At 37.4% G+C, this 17,359-nt stretch overlaps 1 protein-coding gene across 1 annotated transcript; it reads right to left on the reverse strand.

Moving 5' to 3' along the window:
• Positions 1–445: 445 nt before the first annotated feature.
• Positions 446–16,330, reverse strand: LOC111340685 (uncharacterized). The gene is made up of 21 exons (XM_022947570.2): positions 16,173–16,330; positions 15,307–15,449; positions 14,636–14,779; positions 13,887–13,995; positions 13,144–13,329; positions 11,730–11,852; positions 10,986–11,108; positions 10,399–10,521; positions 9,634–9,753; positions 8,821–8,955; positions 7,720–7,920; positions 6,554–6,748; positions 5,892–6,134; positions 5,534–5,770; positions 5,105–5,293; positions 3,803–3,895; positions 3,313–3,465; positions 2,846–3,022; positions 2,247–2,384; positions 1,709–1,897; positions 446–643 (listed from the first exon to the last, which is right to left on the reverse strand). Exons 1-21 carry the CDS (start codon positions 16,234–16,236, stop codon positions 636–638), a joined length of 3,093 nt encoding a protein of 1,030 aa, XP_022803305.2. The 5' UTR covers positions 16,237–16,330; the 3' UTR covers positions 446–635.
• Between the last annotated feature and the right edge of the window lie 1,029 nt (positions 16,331–17,359).

The raw sequence follows: 17,359 nt of genomic DNA on the forward strand, positions 1-17,359 counted from the left end.
TTTTGGATAATGGTTTTGACCTCAAATTTGACCTGACTTTAGCCCCAGGGCACTCTCTGTCTAATCACTTGAGAGCAAAGTTATAATTATGAAGTAAAAGGTCCACTATAGTAGAGTTCATAGTCAAATTCGTTTGGCAGCACAAAATACCAGTGGAGTTTTATAGCACTTTCAAAATGCCAACTAGAAGGATGACTTTCTGGTGCTCCACAGGCCACAAATTAGGGACCCCCGAAACTCCAGAACAAACAGTCAGAGAAGTGAGCCAAAGTGGCTTTCGAAATATCTTATCACACTCAACTTTTGTACCAAGTATGAGCCGAATCGGTTGACCACCACTTTTGGCCCCGGGAACACTTTCTCAGACAGGGAAACTTAAAACAAAATCGCGCACATTCTCCTCTCTCTCCTTTCCACCATTTATTTGAATGAAAGACATAACTAATCCCGCTTTATCAAATTTATTTTGTTTGGTGATCCTTGATTTGTCACAACACAAACTATAATGGTTCAGAATACACTGAACTCACAATGGGTTAAAGTAAGATTCTAAAACTAAATAAAGGAAATCCCTGTGTCACTCCAGTGACTTGTTTTGTACCGTTGCTTTACGTAACAATATTTCTTCCAAGCAGTCAAACTCCTTGAGGAGAAAAAAGAAAACAGAAACTAGCTTATCATGGACAACACATTGTTTACACAAAGGGGATCTCAGAACATCCAATGTAAACGATAAATTTCCATGTTGGCATAACTGACTATGATCTACTAATCAGAGAACTGAGGATGCGTTTTAAATGGATGTGTGCTGATGTCCCGATTCTAGAGCTTCACTGAAATTGGGTGATGAGCATGAGGTTTTTAAGGCTGTTGTCGATCGGGATTCATAAAACAATGTCTAGTGACCAAATGAATAAAGGGGGTAAGTTTCTAAAGAAACTGTGGTGCTGCGTCAGTGGGGGTAACAAGGTAAGTTGGTAATATCAACTAAGTTGAAATTGTAAATTGGCCACAGTAAAGAGTTAAAAATCTGACGTTTCGAGCGTTAGCCTTTCGTCTTTCGCTCTGACGAAGGGCTAACGCTCTAAACGTAAGCTTTCTTACTCTTTATGGTAGCCAATTTACAGTTTGAAGCTAGTTGATATTACTAAATTATCTACTCACCAAAAGTTGATAATTAAGGCAGTAAGAATAATGTTTCAAATCTTCCAGAAAGGAAGTCTAAGATTCATGGCGAAGGCTAAAACTTTCCAATTCGAGAAGTTTGAAATCTTCGCACATTATTTTTAAATAGAAACGAAATATTTTACAGTTTTCACACTTTTTTCCACACAATTATCAAGTAAATGCCTCGTCCCGGGCACTTACGTCTTAGGGTGTATTCAGGGTTTGGACTGAGAGACAAAAGTTTGTTTTGTTTAGTCCGAGGACGATCCTTATAAACGCTGTATCGAGATTTGAATTTAAAACCATCTTTTTTTAAACCCTGGATAGTTGATAAAAGGTCTTTTCCCAGGTCATTTGGGACTGGTGCATTTCAATCCATTTTGAACGTCTGCGATTTCAACATAAAAAATAAACAAAGAATCAAACGAACTCAAAACAACAGAAAGTAGCAACAAAAAATACAAAAAAAAATTATAGATAAAAATAAGATCGAATTATTTTATAACTTTCATTCCATGGTCTTTATGCTGAACTTTATTACCTAATCCACTTCCACCGGAAATTTGAACGTTCAAAGTGAGTTGCTTCGTATCTGATCCAAACTTGTTGGTGGCAGTGCAGAAGTATAGTCCAGCGTCATGTTCTGTCGCACTGAGAATTATGTAGCGTACACCGGTCACGGCATCACCTGACTTGATATCCTCTACACTGACAGACCCTCCGAAACCATCTGAAAATAAGCGATATTACCGCACAATTAAGTTCTTCAGATAAATTTCATAGCAGAGCTATTTTTAACATTTCTTTAAAACACTCTCCATAACAGGTTTCGTATGAACAGGATTCAACGCTGATTCAGTGTCAATCAACTTCGTACTCAGACCTCAGTCATCGCGTCTATGTTGGACTGAAAATTGTGTAAAATGGTAATTGTTTTGATTTGGGTTGTCATTCAAAGCAGTTGGCTGGGCAATGATGTGGTTGGTTGATACTGCTCTTAGTAATGTTATTCTATATAAGCTACGTCAGTTGTTTAGGTATGCCAAAAAAATCATTCGACTCAAGCTCTCACATCACACCTGGTACTGGGTTTGTCTTTTTTACTACGAATGTAGGTTCCGGTGTTCCAGACGCCATACACTGAAATTCAACTTTGCCATTTTCAGCCACATCGACGATCATGGTAGGAGGTCCAAAGGAAGAAATTGTTGCTGTTACTAGAAAGATAATAATAGTAGCGTTTTAATTTGATAATCATATCACCTGTTTGTGTCTATTCCGCCAGTAGGGTACAGACAAGGGGGAAAAAAATTCATAGGGGGTAAAAGAGATCATTACTAAGAAATGGAAGTGGGTTTATGAAGTGAAAGAGAGGCCAAGGGAAAAGTAGTGACTGCAACAACAACATCCCAACATCCCTATTCTAGCAGTATGCAGAAAATTCGTCGCCATGGACTCAGTTAAACAACCTAGCCTGCGCTGAGTCTCCTACAGCTCTGTGGTAGAGCATCCTAAATAATTATTGTAAAGTCGCATAGGTTCGACTCTTTTTGCGAGCACTTGTACTTCTGTTTTTCCCAATATGCCGTTGTCACTGAGTAACATCATGTTTCAAAATAACTTTAACTGAGAAAGCTACCTAATGGCTTCAGAAACAAATAGATTTGATCGCTGTTACCTCCACAGTCACCCAAGGAGGTTGATCCCTTCGAAATTGTAGTGAGTCCATTCGGGCATTGCTTGCACTGTGTGGCGCCATATTGATCTTGATAGAATCCAATGTTGCAAAGATGACACGTATGTTTGTCAGGAGAATCGAACCCATCTCCTGATGACTTCCCTTTGTCGCAAAGATCTTGACAGAAAGACAGAAGTTCCAAAGAATATTATCAATAGCTCCACAGCGAAAGCAACATTGATGAAAACATTGTCAGTAGTGACTATGATGCATTTATATAACAGTCTGCAATAACTAAAGCAATCTATACAAATCGGTGATTCAATAAATCAATAATGAGTTCAGGAAAAACCAAAGCAGCTGAAGAACTGAAGAACTAGGAAAACAAACAGACAAGCAAGTATTCAAGGAAGAAAGAGAAAGAACAGCAATAACTATAGCACTAACACCCAAACTATTATGCTTACCTTCGCATGTTTTCGATCCCTCCTTTCTGGTGCTTTTTTTTTCTGGACACTTGATGCAACTCAGGCTTGATTCCTGTTTACTCGTGTAACCGATAGAGCATGGTATGCAGTCTTTTTGTGACCCCTCGTATTTCATTCCTCGAGGACATTTAACTGAAAATTTTCAGGTATTACGGGAAAAATAAGGTCGAATGGAATGATATTTTCAATCGTAACTTGATGAGACCGACAGTGGCACTGTCTGTGACTGATAGGTTTTTTAGAGGGCTAATTTTCGTCTTTGATTTGTGTCGGAACACAAAGGAAATTTGTCTCATTTTTACGAGCTCGCACCCTGGATCGTGTCCGCTGACACACAGTAGAAATATATCGTAAAGTCTGAATTGATTGAAAAGTGCTCTCGGAGAAGTACAGAAAGTATCACAGGAAAGTGCCTATTCCATCCAATTCATTGTATATCCAAGACTTAAGGCCTATTATAATGACCTACCGCATGGCTGAAGTGGATTTTTTACACCTATCAGGGAGGGCTGCGGAATTGTCTGAGAAGGGCACGATGTATTTGAAGGCATGGTGACAAAGTCTGATGAGGCAAACAGCAGTAATACAAAGTCAGCGGTATCATACAGTAGCAACACTGACGCTTTTTTTTCCGTTTATATTAGAGTCATACTTAGTTTGGTGCTATCCAGTAAGCAGAAGTTGCGATGTAATACCCATAATTGATGTTCCATGTTTACATCATTTTACCATTTTAGGGAAATGGAACGCAGAAAATATGTTACTGCATCACATTCTATAGATTGTGAGTATATTATGTTTTTTTTTTTCTTCTCGACGCTACGGGTCTCTGAAAAATGATACGGAACTCGCAACATCTCCGGACATATATCTGTTAAACCATCGAACAAGGAGTATTGATGATAATTCATTATTTAACGCGAGGTTCCCACATTATTACTGCCTAATTTCATCCACAAGAATTTTGACTTAAGGTTACCGTCCACCTTCAGGGGTGTCTCGCGTGCAAGCGATAGCGCGTCCGGTTTAAACTGTAGATATCTAAACCCCTATATCATATTAAAGCTTGTAGGACTGGCTATCAGATTATACCAAAAATTTTGAAAAAAAATTAATTGTCGAGTTTTCCACGACTTCTAAATGCGAGCGCCCGAATCACCTTTGAAGAGCTACAAGTCAAATGGAATTTGTTCGATTGCTCTCAAATTTTGACAGGTGGCTAGTTTTACATCTAAGCAGCAAAAACGTGTCAAAAACAGTTTTTTTATTTCTAAATACTTTTTTTTTCAATAGCGATTTTTTTACGATCACTCCACATTGTTTTCATCCTATGTCAAAAATGTTCTGTAACTTTTCACTAAAATTGAATATGGTAAATCGCAGATACGTTTTTTTAGCGCTTTGGCCCCGGAAACGGAGGAACACATCAAATAAGCGAAAAACAAAAATTCTTTTTGACATGTAACGTTCAAAAGGTGATTCAAGCGCTCGCATTTAGAAGTCGTAAAAAGTTCGACAAAATTTTTGTTACAGTCTGATATAAGCTTTAATTTTATATAGGGGTTGAGATATCTACAGTTTAAAGCGGATGCGCTACATCGCTGTAAGTCTGATTAATAGGCATTTAGGGTTGTGTATGAGTTTACTGCAATCTCATTTGCTGCCCTGCCATCCAAGGGCTGGACCAGCTTGATTGATCTAAGATTGGTATCTCTGCACTGCGTACAAAGAACTTTAAGGCGTTATTTAAGCCCTCTCTTATTGTTCTTACCAACACAGTCGATTACAACCTCTTGGGGTGTCCATATCAACGAACTTGGATTGCAGCTTGACCCAAAAGTGTACTTGAACAACTGTTTGTCAGCGTTACATATGACTGAACAGTAAATGTAGTCTCCGAATGTTTTGCAGTCCAATTTCCCATTGTCAGGCTGTTCGTTTGGTTCTTCACACTTCTTCCCTGCAAGTGAATAAAAGTTAGACAAGGGGGCCCATTTCTCGAACGTCGTGGTAACCTATTGGGTCCGAAGTTATATTTCAAAATCAAAATTTTGAGTAAAGAGAAGTAAGTGATAGCACTCGAAACCAATCCGTTTTGTTTACAAGCTGATAGTGTAATTTTATGATTTCAAAACTTTTGAAACAACGCAAATTGAAAACAAAAACAATAACAGAAATAATAATGGTTACAGAGACTCACGCGTCAGTTTCACTACGAAAGAGCAGCCCTCTTTATTCCCCGCGGCGTCAAACGCTTCATAGAGTACCGTATACGATCCAATTTGAAACGTGTCGCCAGGCTTCTTTGTCGAGGTCACTTTTACAACCCCGACGTTGTCTGTAAAGCTTGGCTCTGGCCATGTAATGGGAGCTTCCGAACCTGATACAGCTACATATACATCTTCCGTGCAGTATGTAATGGTTGGTTTTTGTTGATCTGAGAAAAGGGGAAAAGAGAGAGGTATGTGAGTCTTTCAGAGGGCGGAGTAAAGAAGGTTCTTTCTCCGGATTTCCTGAAACAGTAACTTCGCAAAGAAAAAAATTTGAAGCTTTCTTGCCTTGTATGGTCACAACTGTGGTACAATTCGCAGTTTCACCGATTTCGTTACTGGCGACATAAGTAAGCATGGTTGATCCCGATGGGAACAACATACTGCTTCGGTACTTTTCTGGAAACATCTGGATATCTTTGACATTAGACTGAGGTTGACCGAGCAACCCAGTGATATTGTGTTCCTTAGTGTTTGGTGCAAGAACTGCAACGATGTCTGCAGGGCAAGTGATCCATGGCTTGGGATAGTCTACAAAATAAATCACCATATTATACAACAGCAGCAAAACCAATAGCATTGTAAAAAACTGATCTTTTGACGAGTTGCGCTTAAGCGCATTAAAGCAAATAAAAAAGGCAAAATAGGAAAAATCACGAAAACAAACCAACTAGCAAATCTATAAATAGAAATAATAGAAGGGGTAAGTTTTTAAAGAAACTGTGGTGCTGCGTCAGCGGGGATAACAAGGTAATTTGATTTTATCAACTGTGTACCGTAAGGGTTTAAAAGCTGACGTTTCGAGCTTTAGCCCTTAGTCAGAGCGAATGACGGCGGGCAATTTACACTATCAACCCAGTTGATAAAACCAATTTACTATGGATAAATATCCATCTAGAAATTTTAGAACATTGCTTAGCCTTCTTCCCCTTTGCCGTTAGCGTATTTACCTTTATTACAACTTGGTGTAGTTTGGTCGTCCCACTGTCCATTCGCTTGGCATGTTTTCGTACCCACACCGGTCAATCTGTAACCGGAATCGCAACTGTAAACGCAACTGCTGCCAAAACTATTTCCAGAAATTGGGCAAATGCTCGGAAGTAGTTCCCCGTTTCCTATAGGGGGTAGGGCTGGACATGTTACGCCTGGATAGAAAAGATGCTACGTAAGCAATAGAATAGAATACATTCTCCCAAGTATAATTTCATGCCAGGAGAACACCTAATGTGTGCATGACTTCTGACATTCCACATGAATTTATTTCATATATAAATGATCTGCACTATATATATCTGTTCTAGAATATAACATGTTTTCCTACGAACCATAAAAAAAAACAAACAAACAAACAAGCAAACAAGTTAAAGAAAGAAATAGGCCATGATTTTTCTACTCGTTTATTTCCACGAGTATGAGCATGAAAACCATTTTTTTTCATAATGACCGTTTATTTCATCAAACTGTTGCCTTTATTTAAAAAAAAAACTGCGCTCCAAACAATCTGGTTTGATTTAGTTAAATTTATTTTTCTGAACATACATTGTTGTGAACAGTGTCAAGAAGGACATCCATTTCATTAAAAATCAACTCTCTTAAAGAGAATACTTGAGACCCACCGCTTGCGTAAAAACATGGTTTGGGTTAGACCTTGTGTAAATAACCAGCCCTCATTTATTATTTCTATAGGCGAATAGCCTTTACTCAAGTTAATTGAACTAAGTATTAGTTGCTTGACCTTTAAGACTGAAGCGCATTAATATTTAAGAGTAGCTATAACAGGATTAACTAATACACTACTACTACTAATACTACTACTGCTACTACTACTACTACTACTACTACTACTACTACTTCTACTGCTGCTGCTGCTTCTGCTGCTACTAATTTAAAATAATTAGAAAAAAAATGTATAAAGTATATGGCAAATGAAAACAAACTAAACAAAATAAACAACTACTCCCACCATGAAAGAAACACTCTTAGAAAAAAAGAAACAGCCAGGAATGGCAAATTACTTCCGTTTAATTTAGCTGTGCACTATTAACATCAAACCTCTTATGCATCCCTACATTCCCAGTCGACATTTTAACACTAAAAATTATACTTCGAGACCTACGTTGGCAGTTTATGATAGGAGCATCCCATGAACCCGTTTCTATACAGGTGAGGGTGTCTTTATTAGGATCTGGAAGCTCGTAGCCATCGCTACAACTAAACTTGCATGTCTCATTCACTTTCCTGCCGCCGACGACTAAGCATTGGGACTTAGGACTCACAGATGTGCCCATAGACTCCAACAGGGCTGGGCAAGTGATGTCTACAAAAGAAACGAAAACATTTTATTACATAAATGCGACGTTTCACAAGGATTTCTAGCCCTGAGAAAAGCCGCAAATTCACAAGTATAAAATTATGAATTTTTAGGGGTGTTTGACTTCGCCAATCAGCCGCTGACATACCGCCTGTCTTTTGCAACACTCTGTTTGGTCGATGAATGAATGACAAAGCATTCACCATTCTCATTTCAAGATTTTTTGCGGAAAAAACCGAGAGTACTTGGTTCTGGTAATGGCATTTTTTGGCTATGTGTTACTCTCTACTTATTTTGTATCCTGAGGCAAAATTAAGATCAATGACGACTCGGTCGCTCGCATTTTCCCGCGCTTTAGGCAGTTTGGTCGGTTTTACTTTGAGTTCTTATTACCTCTTAAGGTTTTTCCTTTATTTTACATTTCAAAATAGCCGTTGTGATCACTTTGGTTTTGCTTTTGTGAAACTCAATCGAAAAGTGGTGTTTATTTAAAATCAAAAATAGTTTTAGTTCTTTACGAGGAGAACGCAAAAAGTCATTCCACATTTCTGAGAAACGTTAAAAGACCATTCGTATAGGGTACATGTACTCAATAAAAGAAGATAAAGCTGCCTTCCCTCTGGTTAAGGGAAGAGCAAATAAGATTACGAAAGGAAGCAAAGCGAGCTAATGATCAATGTTTTGATACACTGTACTAAGCCGGCTAAGGGCAGGTAGATGAAAGTTCCAAGATTACGAATCGGTCTTCCAGTAATGCATTGGTCGAAAAGGTGAAATGCATTATTTCCGTCTTTGTTGCTTTTAGCCAATGAGAGAGCAAAATGAAGTCAATTAAATCAAATTTTGGATCACTTTCAACGCTTGATTCAAACTCAATCCAACAAGAGCATGAGTGTTAGCACTTACAGTCACAATTGTAGGAGTCTCCTTGTTTGTATTTGAAGCCACTCTTGCAAGGACATTCGTATCTTCCTTGATAATTTCGGCAGCTTGTAGAGGTGTCGTTACATTGGTCAATATTTCGAGAGCATTCGTCAATGTCTATAAGTACATATCACGTTAAACATTAAGTAACGTAAACCATCAATTGCACTGCACGTTTGGCTCATCGCCTTGATAAAAGGAATGTAGGGAAAGATAGGAATGATAATTATTCCGTTTGGAAACAAAATATGAGAAATACAATCCAGGTCTAACTATAAAAAGTTACGATAAATTGAGGAGGTGGGTGCTGTTTCTCGAAGACTGTGGTAACTTAAAGGGTTTGTAAACCTATTCTTGTTTCCTTCAAGAGGGCGATTTCAAGAGTTTTCAAAAGTTCTATGATACAACTATCACTTAAAGTAACATAATGGAGTGGTTAGGGGGCCAAAATCTGCCTATTTACATTTTAATTCCAAATATGACCTGGGGCCAGGACTTTTAGTTGCCAGGACTTTCAATAAATGAATTTATTGGAGAGTTTAGGCAGGTCATGGACCCACCTTCCTTACATTGTTGAAAAGATATTTTTAACTGTAGCGGGTGAATCAAAAACGGATAAGGCTCCTGCTTCGTTCTGTTTCGTTTTGTTGTTGTTGTTGTTTTCTTGTCCTCCGATACTGCTTAGGAAACCCATATTTTCATCGAACGTATGCTTATAACCACTTGATGCCAAAGGTGAGTAATCCTTCACTTGCCATACATTGCAATATAATCCTCATATTTACTACTTCTTACCTCGACATCTGTAATTATCGTATAATTCAAAGCCATAGTTACACGAGCAATAATAGCTGCCATTATTGTTGTGGCAGTTAGTCTCACAACCACCATTGGCCAGCAAGCATTCATTGGAGTCTGATCGAGATGAACAAACCATAACAGTTAAAGATAGGAAGAGCATGTTTTCGTGTGTTTTATAAATGCGTTGTTGACCAAGTTTGTTCGGTCAAGATTGCTGAATATTAACCGTGTCCTATTTTGCGTTTTTATGGACTGATACGAAGCTGAGGTGCATAAAAACATAAAAAAGACCGAGTATAATATCCAACCATCTTGAACGAAGAAGCTTGGTCAATAAAGGATTTTCTATATAGAAAAAGGCTTCTTTATGATAAAACCAGGAATTACTTGTTTATTTGGAGAGCCGAAAAAAAACAATTACCCGTGTCTGCGCATAATAAGCCCACAAGGCCCCGTTTATGATTTTTTTTTCTTTGATTGTCTTCTCCCGTTTTTTGTGACCCCGTCGCCCAAATTATCCAAAAATTATTAACTTTGTAAGTCCGTTCCACGCAATGTTTTACTTGCGCAGGATCTAAGGGGGAAATCCCGAGCAGGCAAGATGGGCCCATCAATAGTACGTGATAAAGCCACACGGAATGTTGGGATAACGCGAGAAAAGCCTGCTAATCACGAGCGACAAGGCGAGTAGGCGAGTAAGTTTCCTACTTTTTTATCCTTGGGCTTACATGTACATCAATGAGCTGAATATTTATATACCTTTGCAGTTCTTTTGCGATCGGTCCAACTCGAATCCGATAGGGCAAGTGCAGATGTATCTTCCTTGAAGATTCTGGCATCCATAACTACAGCCTCCACTATTAACTTGACATTCATCGATATCTAATACAAAGCAATAAGACAGCTATAGGGATTTGATCATTATTTGTCGCCTAGGAGAAGGGGGGCAGCTCAAGGGAATTTGGATTATGTCAAGATAAACTTAAATGGATCTCCCATAAGCTTTGTGATATTTTATGACCCCCCCCCCCCCAACCCCACCCATCCCTCTTTTCATTTTCGGTTAATTTGCAGTCAATTTGAATTTCCCCTTCGTTTTCTTTCGCGACAATTTATTTTTGCCTCAAAATCACCCCACCCTGCCCCCCCTTCTTAGCAATAAATGATGCCTGTTCCCTGTATAGGAATCGATTATCGTTCATTTTAAACGTGTTTAACGTTGACACGAGACGCCATAGCAAGTAGGGATGTAAAGTGTTCTAAAGCTCTTGCCTTAGCTAAATTTTTGGGAGAGAGATTGGCATGGAAAGCAATTAGAAGTAGGAACAATGATTAAAGACTCTTACCGACACAAGTATGGTTATCCTCTGAAAGCTCGAATCCCACAGTGCACTCACAATGATAACTTCCAACATTATTTCTGCAAAGCTGATTGCAACCGCCATTGTTGTTGTTGCATTCGTTTATGTCTGAAATTGAAGAGCACGTAACGAATCAGAATCATACAGTTCGTGCTTTCAAAAGTGTTCTCCTAAGAGTATCGAAAACGCTTGAGGATGATTTGTAAACCAATGGTATATATAATCTTTTCAACAACGAAATCACCTACCCTGCTCAAATACTCACTTACATTCTCACTCTCTTTCTTTCTTTTCCTCTCATTCACTCGCTCACTTGCATTATCCGTTCATTTTTTTAGTCACTTAACGTCCATATATAATCTTAATCATTCAATAAACCTTCAATAAAAGATAAAAATTTAATGCATGACCTAACAAATTTGCATTTTGAAGAAAAAAGTTTAGTCTGCAATAATGTACAGTTTCTGATTGGGTGTCAAATGCGATGATCGCTTTGGTTTTGATTTGTAGTTTGTCCAGAAGACTTGCATCAAACACTCTACCAATCAGATCCCAAACCGAATAAAAAAACGCGACTTAATAAATTTGTATATTTTAATTTTTGAGTTCTCCTTGGCTGATGATAACGTTAACTTTTATCGTTACTTGTCACTGAGATTAATTGAGTTTTGGTTCTTCGACAATCAGTTGAAAATTGCCCTATTGAGATATTTTGTTCTTTACGGTTACCATTGCATTTGTGCTTGTCACTGTCAATTAGGAATCCGCTGCGGCACTTGCACTGATAACTGCCTTTAGAATTCTCACAAATCTGGTCACAGTTGCCATTGTTGGTATCACACTCGTTTACATCTGTTGTTGAATTGAAAAAGAGTACATTGTATAGTAAACAACAATATGTGATAATCAACTTCTATTAATTACTCAGTTGATCAAAATCAATTAACCAACTTAACAAGCAGTGCAACGCACTGTGATTTACATATCTCCTGCACAGTAGTTTAGATCAAGCAAACTCAGACGGGAAAACACTTAACAACATCTGCTCTTTTAATTCTTCCCTAATTTCCAAAGCTCGTTTAGTCCTTTTCTAGCACTTATAGACAGCTGAAAAGAAACACTTAAAATGTCAGCAGATTAAATTCATGTCACTTTAAGCAACATCACCCAGAAAGAAGCAGTAACTATTGCAGCCAAATAATAGCCCATTCCCGAGTTTCCTGTAGCTAGCCTCTTTTTCAAAGCGAGTCCTACTGCTTATCCTTTCGTATGGTAATAACTTTTCATTCACATGCAAATTAAACTCATTTTCATACGCATGGCTGAGCACCAGGCCTAGCTTTGAAAAAGAGACCAAACGTAATTCGGAAATGGCCCATTGTTTATTATTAAAAACTGGATCATCATGGGATAATGTAATTAAAGACCTTTTATCGGCTAAGCCATTATGGTATATGAGCCAATATACAATAATCAAATATCTGTACCTTGTAACATCCGGTTTCTTCTTACAAAAAAAAGTCGAGAAGATTTGTCTAATATCTTGGGGGCGTTTTTTTAAATAAAACAACTCTTCCACTCGTGCTTGTTGGATATGAGATGATTATAACCAACTCGGCGCTACGCCCCTCGTTGGCTATCTATCATCTCATATCCAACGCGCGCTCCTGGAATAATTGTTAAATAGTCTCTGGTGTGGGAAGACTCTATTTAACTCTCCTTGCTTAGCCCTTAAGTCTTTCCCCTTGTCCCACACCAATAATTAACTATGCTTATTTTCCTCAATGCGATTGGCTACGATGCGATACGAGGTCTAAAAAAATCCTTTAAACCCACAGTAAGAGAAAAAAAAAAGTTGAACCCGGTCCAGTTGGTGAAAGGGTGATAAGCAAACAACCAAGGGTCAAATTAATCCCGGTCTCTTCATTCCTTTGTTCATTAGCCATTTGCTGATAACTTTTCGTTATTCTTTTTAGAACATCACTTAAACTGACAGAAACAATTGTACTGTATTTTCTTTTAAGGCCTTTAGATGCAAAATCACATTTCACTCTAACCTTGAGTTATCATAACCCAGCTTTGGAAAACCCACCTCATGTAATCCCAAAAAATGTTAAATAGGAAAAAATGATAGTAACCTTACCAGCACAATTCTTCCCGTCTGCTAGTAGTTTGTATCCAGGCTGACACTTGCATTCCACCCATCGGGTACACAAGAAGTCGATATTGCAGTTAAAGTAACATTTACCGAACAGACAATACTTAGAACGTTGCTCACATATCTGAGAGCAGCCCCCATTGCTTTCACTGCATAGTTCAGGATCCTTTGCTGTATAGTTGAAGGCAAACAATAAATGAATTATAACAACAGGGCATAGCAAATCGGAAGTAAGATTCTTCGTTTGATGATCATATCTGGGGAAAAAACTTTCTTCACTATATTTTATGTTTGATATTTCTTCACTATATTTTATGTTTGATATTTCTTCAGACTTTGTTGCAATCCTGTCTTCGTGTTTTTGCTTTTATTCCCTTTTTGTTTTAATTTGCCTTTTTTGTTCTTTGGTTTTATCTTTTGTCATTCTTAGGCTTTATGTTTTGTTTGTTTGTTTGTTTGTTTTTGGCTCATCTTGTATTTTGCTTTTGTGTTGCCTCTCTTTTCTAATGCTGTTTATCTTCTTGTTTTAGTTTTGTTGGATTGTTTTTTTGTTTTAATAAATTTCTGCTATCTTTTTATATTTCAAGAAATACTGTAAGCGATAGTTGAGCCGAGTGATAAATTAATAGCTTTGCTTTCACTCGTAGTTTTTCCAAGCAATGTTAAAAAGACCGAAACCTTTGCGTTGTGCAATCACTATGTGTCCCCAGCAGGCATTGCAGCCTCACCTTTACATCCGTAAATTTCAAGCCTCATGCAGGGAAAATTATGAAATTCCAGTGGCTTCAGACGGATGTATTGGGTTCTTATTTCCATCTCAGCCATTGGTTTTGAAACCTGAAAAGAAAAAACTATTATAATAAAAAAAAAAGATAAAGCGAAATAAACGGTAATTATAATAAATAACTGAAGAATAATAACCTCCACGATAAATATATTTCTTAATACTTTTAAATCCGACCCTTTGTAGTACTAGACAATATGGACATACTCGTTCAAATGTGTACGGTATAAGTTCGGTAGCTACATGATAAAAATGTCAGAATTCGGAATAGTTTTTGTCACCTCAATTGAAAATAAACCGAAACTCTAAGAAAAAGCTGCTTGGTTTTATTTGGACTAAATCAGACACTTTTTAACTATTTCAAACTCCCTTAATTGTTTTTGGCCACATTTCACGAAAATTGGTTAAATCTACATACCCTATAAATTCGCTCAAAGTGGATGTATTCCTCTCAAAATCAAACTCGCGATTCTAGCTCCTAAGGGCTTCAAAAAAACCAGCACCACATCAGGAGATTATCTCGCCTCCTGAAACCAGGAGCCAATGCAAAGGCGGGACCTTCTGGCGTCAATGACAATGGATCAAGATTTTCCCGGGAAGAGTATAGCATTACAGTCACGCCTCTTTTTTTTTTCCATAACCGGCTTCTCACTTCAGTCTAAAAACGTTAACCGCAAAATTTATTAATCTTACCGCGTCAAAGTCTTCATATGTACCTCCGTCCGAACTGACTTGAATCAGGTACTTAGTTACATGCCTGGCAGTTTCGTTAACAGGCGGGTTCGCCTCGCCGGCTATTTGAATTTTCCTTACAACCTTTCGCTCACCAAAATCAACCTGAAACGTAATTGAGGTTTTTTTTTTCTTAGGATAGGCATTTTTTATTCATGATTACAGTCTTATTTCGGCATGAAATGGATTATTAAACTAAGGAGATGAAACAAGTGAAATTTTAGCGAATTAAACATTTAATAAGTGGGCCCTAAAAGAAAACATCCAAATTTTTCAAAGTTATGCAACGAATCGAAATTTGGCGTCCAATTTTAATTGCCATTGTTCTGGACTCACTAGCCTCGTCTTCACATGGAGACACAAAAGGATTATCACATATGTGAGAGGTTAGTGAGTCCGAATGACGGCAATTCAAATTTGACTCAATATTTTGATTCCGTGTATAGGGATTCAGTCGATGGTTGGTTTACCAATCATACAACTTATGATAACCTTATCACCACAGGTCGAAGGAACTACCAAGAAAACTTGCAATAATAGTTTCTTTTGAAATTGCTACAAGTTATAACATTTTGTCATTTGTTCATCCAAAAGTAAGAGTTAAGCTTCAGCAATTCAGAATAGGCACAAACCTGCAGGTACTCTTTGTCGGTAAAGTTTTGCTTTGGACACCACGCTGTTTTAGAAGACAAAGCTGCGTGCGCAGGGGAATATTGTGGAGAAAGCTGTGACGAAGCCGTTACTGTGCTCATAGAAATAAATCGCTTTGTACATTCTAGAATTCAAATTATTAGGTTAATGTCCATCATGAAAGATGAGTTTTAATCCATTTAATTTCGTAAATTAAACTTAGAGCTATAAAAATGGAAGCTGTGTTATAAAAAAGTAATAATTGCATGAAGACTCGGAATTTCAAATTTGATCTTAGTGAATATTTCATTTCATCCACGAGTTTTGCCGCTTGCCTATTCCGTTGTTAATTAGCGGGTCATGGTAGGTTGGTCAAACAGAACAGATAAGGATAATTATTCCTACATAAAAACGAAATTATTGAAATCATGAATGACGGATGACAACACACCCATGAGAAACTGCTATCCATGCTATGCCTCTGCGCATTGGGTTTGCTTAAAATAGGCCTCTTGTAAAATCCTTTCCTTTCGATAAATGTAGCTCTAAATATGGACCTCATGAATTCAACAGAAAAATGATTACTCCAAAATTTCTTTGCCTGAAGGTTTTAGATTCATACGAAGTTTCGCATATAAATATTGGTCATCTATAAAGGTAGTCTATTCATGTCAAATTTTTCTCTTTGTTAAATCAGTCATGTTATATACGAATTCACAGGAGACAAATACTCGGGAAGTGATCTTAATTAGAAGATAATCGAGTTTCCCCTTACAGAATTATAACTTCAGAGCTACCAAATAGATATGTCGCAGCCAAAATCGTATCTTTTCGAGATCTTTACGATTACTGAAACTTGTATACCTACCTCCTCTGCCAAAATGTCCCGTTAAAACAACTACCAGTAATATCAATGAAAAGGATATTCGCATTTTCGTGGTTTGTTGAAAATTAGAAATGACTTTGGTACCAATGATTGTTAAAAAAAAATGAAGGGTGGAGGCAGTAGCTGACTAAGATTATTATTCCTTGGGGAAAAACCTATTCAACGAGTCATCCAGGTGTTTAAACATAAACGGAATTCATGATTAATTTGTGCGATGAAAACCGACTAAATAAAACATATTCATTTGGACGAACCATCACGTTTAAAGTTACACTTGTCTCTACAAGGGTCACAGAACACTACGAAAAGTAAATCGAAAACCTACTTCATATGAAATCACCACATGCTATCTTTGTGGCAAAGCTAGCTGAGACTGAAATCGATTTTGTATGGTTGCGAAGGCCGCATGCTCTTTCGTGGTGATTGATTGATTAAATAATCCATAAATGTATTGGAAGAGAGTAAATAAATTCTTACAAAATATTTGCTTCTGCCATTTGCTTCATTTCAAACTCCTCAATTTCAATAATACGGTGTAAAACAAAGTTGGAAAACTCACTGAAATAGAAAAAAATTTAGTTTTAATTCAAAATGATTTCAAATACAAACAAAACAAAGAAAAACGCGAATAAAAATATTATATTTATTACTACAGCTGAATCGATAGAATTAAAAGAAAGTAAGCAATTTTGATTTAGTGAACGACCAAGGTCTTTCCCTAGCATCGACTAAAATCTAATGATTTTTCAATTCTTTTTGTCTCTTTGTTTTAGCTAAATTTGGCTAGATTATATCTTTAAAGTTGTCTCGAGTACGTTATACAGTCAATTAGGTCATAGTTTTTACAGTGACAGACTAATGACATACAAATAAATAAAGGCTGATAGTTTCGAAAGAAACTGTTTGGAGCTGCGTCAGTGGGAGTAACGAAATAATTTGGATATATCAACAAAGTTGAAATGGTAAATTGGCCACCGTAAAGATAAAAAAGCTGACGTCTCGAGCGTTAGCCCTTCGTCGGAGCTTTTGTAATCGTTACGGTGGCCAATTCACCATTTCAACTTTGTTGATACATCCAAATTATTTAATGACATACAAACATTGCTGATAACTGTAATCAGGACTGACTACCTTCTACCACTCTACCGATGACATACAAACATTGTTCA

Source organism: Stylophora pistillata, chromosome 9 (genome assembly GCF_964205215.1).
Source record: "Stylophora pistillata chromosome 9, jaStyPist1.2, whole genome shotgun sequence".
NCBI classification, from domain to species: Eukaryota; Metazoa; Cnidaria; class Anthozoa; order Scleractinia; family Pocilloporidae; genus Stylophora; species Stylophora pistillata.